Below are 9523 nucleotides of genomic sequence, written 5' to 3'. Positions count from 1 at the left end.
TGTAATGGAGAAAATTATTAATTGGGTTATGAAAGCTCTTTGCAATGCGCTAAAGAGAGGAAACATTGTCACTCGGTTTGACACTGTGGTGGGTGTTGGTAGGTGTTACTCTCGTAACAGTCGCTGTGTAAAGTTCAACATTTTTTTTCTCTCTGTTTCGGATTATTATTGTGGACCAACCTCATTAGCATTTCTAAGACATTTTAATTTCCTGACCCAATATGAGCCAGGCTTCAGCTGTTTAAAATGCAAGCCACAGCTTATGACTGAGAGACGAAAATAAACCCTAATCATCAAACCTCTAACAACGTGCCAAACAGTTGGTATGAAGTGTTTGCACATAACCTGTTGTTGAGTTAAACCAAATGCGCTTGAGTGCATTTTGGCCAAATATGTCGGGCGTGTAACTGTTTAGATGACGTTTTAACCAGGTGATTGGTTTTGCTCATCAAATATAAAATTTCAACAACAAAAAAGACACCAATCATGGGCTAGACCATGTTTCCAGTAAAGTATCAAAACTTGAATTTAGCTCAAATAGTTTCAAAAAGTATTTTTGTAGTACTGTTTTACAGTGCTACTACAAGTATGACGGTACTTGTTGCGAAAAGTTTGACAACCATTAATCTATACTTATTACAGAAATGTAATTTTTCGTCGTTGTTTGATGACGTGTCGCGACTTGGCGGACCACAGACTTACATGCGCGTGTTCCTTACCGGACATATTTTAAGGACGGAACCGTGAACTCACGTGTACAACATGAAAAACCCAAAACACAACAACACTGCGTCAAAAAAGGCTAAATTCAAGCCTGGCTCAAAGAAAAGAGAAAACAAATGCGTCGTGATGTTTGACGACAAGGACAGACAGTGAGTAAATATGACGTCAATACCTGCAAATTTTGGATTTGTTAGCCAGCTGGCTAGCATGTTAGCTTAGCATGATAGCAAGAATGTTCTTTTTTTGTTCTTATTAACTCTGCCAGCGGGAACGCTGTGATAAAATTAAAGGGAATAATGTACATGTGGGTGAATACCATGGACAGATGTGACGCTAAAACCCACAAGCTATCTTTAGCAAGTTTGACTACTAACCAGCGTTATTTTCTGTTTTTGTTCTCTCATCAGGGACTATCTGACTGGATTCCACAAGCGAAAAATAGAAAGGAGAAAAGCAGCGGTGCAAGAAATGAAGAATAAAATAAAGGAGGAGCAAAGCAGAGTTAGAGAAGAAGTAAGTGTAATTAAAGAAAGAAAAACAGAAAAAACGTTGGGTTGCAGCTTTTCAGCTCTTATTGTTCTCTTTCAGCGTCATAAGGAATATATAAAGATGTTGAAGGAGAGGGAAGAAGCTCTCGGTGAGTTTTAATGGAAGTATAATGTAACTTGTAATGTTTATTCTTTTATTTTATGTTTTTGTTTCAGTCACTTGATTTTCTTCTTCTCTGTGTCTCCTGCAGCGGACGCAGAGGACGAGCTTGAAGACGCGGTGATCAGCACCACAGAGTCTGTTCAGTATGACCACCCGAACCACACCGTTACCGTGACAACCATTAGTGATCTGGACCTCTCCGTAGCTCACCTGTTCAGACCTGCGACAAGTGATGTAAGTGTTTTACGTACTTCTCTGTGCATGACATGATTTATTTAGCTTATCGTTGGGACTCTAAAGTGTGTTTGTTTGTGATTTGAAGGCTGACGAACAGAGAGAGGACGACAACAAGGAGGAAGAGAAAAGACTTGCAATGCCAAAAAAACCGAGGGACTTGATCATGAACAAAAAGTAAGTTGAGCTTATTGAAGTTGGTCAAAATTGGTGGGACAATGGTTAGAATTGTTTCTGCATTTACCAGATTTAGGTGTAACCTAAACATTTTTAAAACATGTTATTGATTTGAATCTAGAGGAGGCTTGGAGATCATCACCAAAGATAATTATCAAAAATGCAAAAAGATGTTCAGCAATAAGAAAAATTCAAAAGTAAAAACATTTCCCCATTGTTTATGAAAAAGTGAAAAGCTTTTGTTGTTGTACTTTTGTAATTTAATACAAGTAAAACCATATATATATATATAAATAAATAAATATATATATATGTATATGTATATAATTATTATTTATTTACTGAAATGTTACATTTGTCTTCTTTTGAGAAGTTGAGTTTATTACCTATCAGAAATAAGCTTCTTAGTTGGATTAAAACAATTTATCAAATACTCCTTTCACAGTATTTACTCCCAAAAAAAAATGTAAGCAGAAAAGCTGCAATTGTGAAAATAAAATTACATATTTTTAATCGTAGTTTACTATTTTCTATTTGGTTTCAGGCTTAAGGGGGGAAAATGGATTAAAAACCAGTTTTATAGCCTAATGAGTAGATTTCAAGTGGTAATTACGCATCATATCATTTTTTAATTGTCCTACTATTTACAATGTGACAGAAATATAACACTGATAATTGGTAAAAGTTTTTTACATTTTTTGTTAATAGCCTTCTTTCAGGTTGCTGACCGGCAACTGGGTGATGGACACAACTTTGTCCAGCACTTTAGCATCTGCTGAGGAATTTAAATGTAGGAATGACATGATTTAACATTTTAGTGGTTTTAAAACAAACTTTTCCTTTCTCTTGTGGTGGGGAAAATGTTTCACTGCTTTATACCTCTGCCTTTATAGCATTGTTTATGTATGCTCAGAGAAATTTTCTGTATTTCTTTGTTCCCTATAACAACACACCCATTATGTAATCTGCTAAAGTCATACCTGCTGACCCTCTCTCTCTCTTTTTTTTTTTTTTTTTTTTTTTGCTCGCTGCAGGATCCGCTCCCTTACGACGGCGCTCAGCGTGTGCACCAGCAAGCGGAGGAGGAAAGGGAAGCAGGAAGGCCGAGACAGACGAGGACGCCGGCCAGACAAGAGACCTGGTGTCACGGAGGGTGTACACAGAGGCGGGAGGACCAGCAAGAAACAGAGGCGGAGACAAACGGGGAAGAAGACGGACCATCTGGACTAAATGTTGTTTGTGTGTGTGTGTGTGTGTGGGGTGGGGGGGCATTTTATGTCAGAATCAGCTTGAGAGTCTGTGTTTTAAACTGATGTCCAGCTGAATTCTCCATTTTGAATTCTCTGGAAATATCTTGTATATTTTTCAACAGTTTTGGGTTTATATATATATATATATATATATATATATAGTTCACAACAGTTGCTGTATATGCTTAAAGTTTTGTCAAATAAAGTCGGTTTGTTCCGCTTGGGATTTGGTTCCTCTGCGTACTATTGTTTAATTAGGAAACCCGATGCTGTAGTCAACATCCTCTGCGGTGCATCAGGAAACAGAGCCTCGGCCGTGTATTTCCTTCAAGCTCACTAACACCTTTTTGTATGTGAGCGTAGTTTAAAATATCGCCATGTTTAGGCGACATTTACTGCTCAACGTGGCTCTGTAATGTACGTTAAACGCCCCCTAACTCACTTGTGTTTACTTATTTACGTTAACCCGAGCCGGGCGCGTGCCAGCTGTCACTCGCCCGCGCGTGTCATTTCGCTTTCTAAAGCCCATGATATTTAATACAGCTGAACGCCCTAGTGCGGGGAACCGGCGGGGGCCCACTGGTACCATGTTGGTTCTGGGCTCGTGGGCGCTTCGGGGTCAGTGGTGCGATAAGCGAGATCCACCATGGATGCTCCAGTGTCAACCTCCGTCAGAGCAGCCAATCGGGTGGATCCGATGTTAGCTTGCCCCGCAGTTTCAGGCGGGGGTCCGAGGTGCATTTCATCCTCAAATTCAAACCGCACGAACCCCTCTCCTCTGGTAATTAAAAACATTTTTTCGTGTCTTCTTCGTTGGAGGAAACGTTTCTAGCAACCTAAGTTTTAAATTTGTTAAAAACTGCTCAGGTATGTAAACATTAACTGCATGACTGTGTCATTGTTTGTGCATTGTGGTTCGAGAGCAACATCTATTGTTATATTTTATGTCCATTTACCCATTCTTGTAACTTGTCAAGGGACTGCAGATGCAAATTAGCTTTTGCAGTAATCTGGTACAGCTCATCAAATTGTAGCATTTTTTTAGTTGTACAATGTCGCCTTTTTAAATAAAGTTAATTATCATTAATTAAATTTTTTGTCACCAGAGACTGGAGGCTTCGGTGTGTAAATTAATTTTAATTTAAATGTAGTGTCAGTTCATTTTGAACTGAATGTTCAAAATGAACATTCAGTCTCATTTTGAGAGACTGAATGTTCTCTCAAAATGTACAGGTCTATCCTTATGTTGTGGATGAACAATGAAATTAATCATTCTTTTTATTTTATTTTCTTTATTATTATTATGAGCTTTTGCTCTTTGCTCAGCCACTACCGAAAAGTAGTTACAGTCCTGTAAGAAGATATGAATTGAAAATAACCGATGGAATGTACCAGATGATTTCTGTTTATCTTCTATAGATTTTTCACTTTTTTGTTTTCAATTGGACCATATTTTTCTTTTTGAGAACACCTGGAATGCAACGATCGAGCAGGCCCCCCTCACCTCCTCCGGACTCAGCATGTCCCACTCCAGCGATGAGCCCACATGCCCCAAGTTCCAACCCAATATCTTTGACCCCTCCCGCTGCCACGAGTGCCTGCGCCAGAGGCACCTGCACACAAGCGCAGGGGAAAGAACCGAGCTCGAGCCTCAACAGAAACCCCTGCCTGAGGATGGGGATGCAACTGGGAAAAGCTCTGGACTTGGAGGTGGGATCAGGCTGAGCAGAGCCGCGCTTCTGACGCCAATCTCTTCCCAGACAGAGGAAAGAGACACCAGCAGCAGCAAGGTAGGGAAGGACTCTGGGTAACCTGGAGAAGAGATGCTTTGTGTAAAACCAGAGTACAACGGGTGCTGACTGATGAGATTAGTCTAGATTGGAGGAAAGCCGGGCAGGGGAGGCTCTTTTCAGGTCAGAGGTCAAGGCGGCAGAAGGGTAAAAGTGCAGTTAGATGAAAATCAACATAGTGGATTGTTATGTCTAAGATCTAACACATAACAAAATATTCTTGTTTTTTTTGTTGAGCTTAAAGGGATGTTTTGTTAACTGAGAAAGTGTGAAAGTACACTGACAAATATGAAAATAGATTATGGGCTCACGCAGCAATCTGTTGCTTTTTAGCAAATTAAGAAAAATTTGACTCATTATAGAAGAGTTAATAATGTGGAGGAAGGCAGCAGCTGCGGCTCCTATTATAAATGAATGAAGTTGGATCACTTACTGGCCTCCAGGGAAACTGTAGCCTTTTAGAAAGAGGCGCAACGTACAGTAAGCAGGAGCAGGATGAGCCGGACTGAAGCTGTAAAACTGCCTGTTTACTTCTACTGCTGGCATTCGCAGCAAAAATTACATCTGTGGTTGGTTTTCATTAAATCAGGATATTATTATTTTTAAATAGTGCCAGCTTCTCGGTTTTAATAGCGGTTTCCTAAAAGACAGCACTGTGACAAATGTGATAAATGGGTCTATTTTTTATCCCTTTTAACAGAAGGCAGTTGGAGGAACCGGTTTTAGTGTAAAAACGTTGGATGTTGAAAAATTAATGAGGAAAGCCACAAGTCTGATCAAGTTACAGTGTAACCCTGATCAGACAGCAGCGTGAACATGTGAGTGTCTGACAGAGAGGACTGAGAGGAGAATCTCTACCACATTCTAGGAGATGGAGTCAGTCAAAAATATGTGGAGCTGCTAACTTCGAACTCATCTATACTTCCACATCTATCATCTTCATCACATGTGTGGGGTTTTGTTTTACCCTTTGCTTGAAGACCCAGCCTCAAAGATCAATGTCTTTGTGAGTGGGAGCTAGGTTTCGACTTTGTGATTGGTCCATTTCTTCCAATCAGGAAGACTCTGACAGTGTTTCAGTGGTGAGCAGCTGCTGTGATGTCAATGGAGGCCAGGCGCGTAATGGGGAGACCTCTCTGTGCATCCTGAGCCCCGACTGCAAGTTCTACATCTGCGAGGACGACAACACCACAGACAGGTGAGAAACCTTTACAACCGGAACATTTGGATGAGCCAGAAATGTTAATTTTGGTTCTATATGTGTAATTTTAGTGCTCTACTGAATTAGGTTTAGCAGCTAGTCATATGTAATAAAACACTAATTCCACATTCAAACATTACATTGCAACATTTTTGGTGTGTCTTGGTTGTGTTGATGTTGAAGTCTCGCCATCCCACGTCTACATATGTCGGTCTTCCAAACAGCTGTCGTGACCAGAGTGAAGAGGTCAGTTGCTCTGTTAGTACCGACGAGGAGTACTTGCCGATTCGACGTCACCCCACCAAACTCAGGATGACCCGTCTGGACCCTCCACCTCACCGCCCCAACCCTCGGCAGGCCTGGATGGAAGAAACACGAGGTGGTGGCAGCTTTAGTCGAGGCTCAGGTGCTTTCAAAACTGCTGACATAATTCTTTAACAAGTCGATTTCATAAAAAAGAGCTGTGTGTTATGTATGAGTGACAAGACACTTGAACGTCAGAGAAAAGGATCACTTGATCGTTGATGTAATGTAGTTGTGGATATTATGTGAAGCAGCACACCGAGTCCTTAGTACACCTATGACTTACCTCACTTCTTAATCTATATCCAGTTACAACCAGAGGTGTCTTTTTCTTGCCATCCCCTATTGGAGTCACCAGCTGAGGTGTCGGGGAGTAATTATCAGTAATGGAATGCAATACACACTCAGTGGCAACTTTATCAAGTAGACCTGTTGAATGTATGGAATCCAGCCAATCACATAATAGCAACTCAATATATATAGTCATCTAGCATGGGGAAGGCAACACATATGCCTTGTTAATGGGAGAAAAGGGCAGAGTGGTCCAAGATGGTGTCTACGCCTTTATGGCTGTAGTGTAACCATTCTCAAGTGAGTTCCTTTACTCCAGTGGCCTTTACAGTAGTAAAAGGTAAAGAAGTGGTATGATGGTAAAGTCATCAAGAAACTACAACTAAGTTGTTTCAGTGTGAAAACAACAAACCTTGTCTGGAAGCAACATTTTCAATAAAAGCTTGTTGTTTTCTTTCATTAGCTGGATACTCATAATCTGAAGTCTGTATTTGTTATAAACCGAAAGTAGATTCCTCATGGTTGCAAGTCACTGATATCGCTGCACGGCATGTTTTCTTAACATTGTGTGGCCTTGCTTTACATACAACCACCAGATCTCTGTAAAACAGCCGCTATTGATAAGCGGTCCAACAGCCACAACAATATGGGGCAGTTACGAAAGTTAAACTGCAGATAATAAATTAGCCATGAGGTATATATGGATGTAGGTTTATGTTCAGAAAACCCTGGTGCCTGCACTTTGTTTGAACTTTATTTCATTCTTGTCTCTTTCTCATGACTTCTCCTCATTTCCAGTTCTCTCAAACTGCAAATGCAGTAATCACCAATTTTTGTGTTTCTTCCAGAATTAAAAAAAGACAGAGAGAAGCGTGAAAGTGGCTACTACTCCCTTGGGAAGGCAGCTGGTGCCCGTTTTACTGAAAAAAGCCCACCCACTCCTTTCCGGCATTTTGAAAGAGGTCATCCCATCTTTAGTCACAGAAACATTGAGCCAAAAGATAGTATCCCCTTCAGAAATCCCAATCTAGGTGTTGCCTCAGAAAGGCCGATACCAGAAGTGCTCAATGAGGACCTTACTGTGGAAATCCCTCCCCCAGACCCTTATGAAGTTGCAGTTGAAGTTGAAGCACAAGTTGGGCCTCGATCTCCCAGTCCTACTCCTTTTAAGATTGCGGAGTCCCTGGCTTCAACTAGTCGAAAGGGTTTAAGTCGAACAAATCCTCTGAGTAACATCTCTTCCTATCAACAGTCAGGGCGATATGATTCCTCAAGGCAAGGCTCAACTCTCCAATCTCGCTCTTCATCCCCCTCACGTGAAAACTTGCAGTTGAGACGCAGCGAGTCTAGCAGCATTCGCAGCAGAACAACCTTTGATGGTGGTGGTTGGTCTCAAGGACCAATGCAAGGATCACAAAACCCCTTACAAGGAGCCCAAGCTCGACGTTTTGAGTCGGGAACTCTACCAAAAGACTTCAAATCATTTGCTTCTTCTTTCAAGTCCCAGTCTAGTACTGTTTCTGATTTTCGGAGTGCCTTAAAGAAGACAGAAGCAAATAGTTCTTCAGCAGGACTAGTTAGTGACAAAAGCAGCTCATCACCTTCGAGGAGGGTATATAATTCTTCTGTCCAAATGTCTCGCAGCACTGATGCAACCGCTAGTTCAACACATAATACTTTCTCCCCATCTAGAACTTATGATCGTTTTCAGGAGAGTCGTGCTTCCTCGCCGCCTAGGAGAAACTTCAACTCCTCAAGCCAGTCCCTACGAAAATCTGAATCAATCACATCCCTAAATGATCGTAGTCACCATCGAAATAATGGTTCTCCACTATCTTCCCCACCACCAAGGGGAAATTTCAACTCCTTGAGCCAGTCCCTCCTTCATAAATCTGAGTCAATCACATCCCTGAATGAGCGTAGTCACAGGAGACACAGTGGCTCTCCAGTATCTTCCCCACCGCCAAGGAGAAATTTAAACTCCTCAAACCAGTCCTTACGAAAATCTGAATCAATTACATCCCTAAATGACCGTAGACACCATCGAAGTAATGGTTCCCCAGTATCTTCCCCACCACCAAGGGGAAATTTCAACTCCTTGAGCCAGTCCCTCCTTCATAAATCTGAATCAATCATATCCCTGAATGAGCGCAGTCACAGGAGACACAGTGGCTCTCCAGTATCTTCCCCACCGCCAAGGAGAAATTTAAACTCCTCAAACCAGTCCTTACGAAAATCTGAATCAATTACATCCCTAAATGACCGTAGACACCATCGAAGTAATGGTTCCCCAGTATCTTCCCCACCACCAAGGGGAAATTTCAACTCCATGAGCCAGTCCCTCCTTCATAAATCTGAGTCAATCACATCCCTGAATGAGCGCAGTCACAGGAGACGCAGTGGCTCTCCAGTATCTGCATCGCAACCAGGGAGAAATTTCAACTACTCAAACCGGTCTTTACGTAAATCTGAATCAGTCACATCTCTAAATGATCGTAGCCACCATCAACGTAATAGTTCCCCAGTTACTTCTATGCCACAGAGGAAAAATGTTACCTCACCAAACCAGTCCTTCCTTCGTAAATCTGAATCCATTACATCTCTCAATGATCGTCATCACCATGGGCGCTGTGGCTCCCCAGTAAGAGAAGGCTATGGGATAGAAGGACAGGCTCAGCTGCGCAACCTAATGACTAGAAATGAACTGGATGGTCAAGAGTGTGATGTCGCCATTGTGTCTTCGTCTAGACATGATTCCGACAGACCAAGACAGTCCATACTTCGAAAGACTGAGACAAGCGGCAGTCGGGGTTTAGGCAGCCACTCTTCATCTCCTTCTAGGAGAGGTCACGAAACTTTTGCTCAAGGAAGGGGACACAGTGGTGGGTCATTAAATGACCATG

The 9523-nt window shown here is 41.7% G+C and overlaps 2 protein-coding genes across 3 annotated transcripts; both read left to right on the top strand.

Annotated features, from left to right (window-relative positions):
* Positions 1–680: 680 nt before the first annotated feature.
* nol12 (nucleolar protein 12) lies at positions 681–3255 on the top strand. 2 transcript variants are annotated; one of them, XM_044100601.1, is made up of 6 exons: positions 681–872; positions 1131–1236; positions 1312–1360; positions 1472–1608; positions 1697–1785; positions 2820–3255. In XM_044100601.1, exons 1-6 carry the CDS (start codon positions 763–765, stop codon positions 3013–3015), a joined length of 687 nt encoding a protein of 228 aa, XP_043956536.1. In that variant the 5' UTR covers positions 681–762; the 3' UTR covers positions 3016–3255. The 2 variants fall into 2 exon arrangements, with proteins under 2 accessions (XP_043956536.1, XP_043956535.1); XM_044100600.1 differs by having other exon boundaries at positions 683–872; positions 1463–1608.
* Positions 3256–4555: 1300 nt separating this feature from the next.
* On the top strand, positions 4556–8357 carry LOC122821953. The gene is made up of 5 exons (XM_044100288.1): positions 4556–4825; positions 5884–6023; positions 6251–6432; positions 7469–7849; positions 8332–8357. Exons 1-5 carry the CDS (start codon positions 4556–4558, stop codon positions 8355–8357), a joined length of 999 nt encoding a protein of 332 aa, XP_043956223.1.
* The last annotated feature ends 1166 nt before the right edge of the window (positions 8358–9523 follow it).

Source organism: Gambusia affinis, linkage group LG19, assembly GCF_019740435.1.
Source record: "Gambusia affinis linkage group LG19, SWU_Gaff_1.0, whole genome shotgun sequence".
NCBI classification, from domain to species: domain Eukaryota; kingdom Metazoa; phylum Chordata; class Actinopteri; order Cyprinodontiformes; family Poeciliidae; genus Gambusia; species Gambusia affinis.
This window is presented reverse-complemented; position numbering and strand designations above follow the sequence as displayed.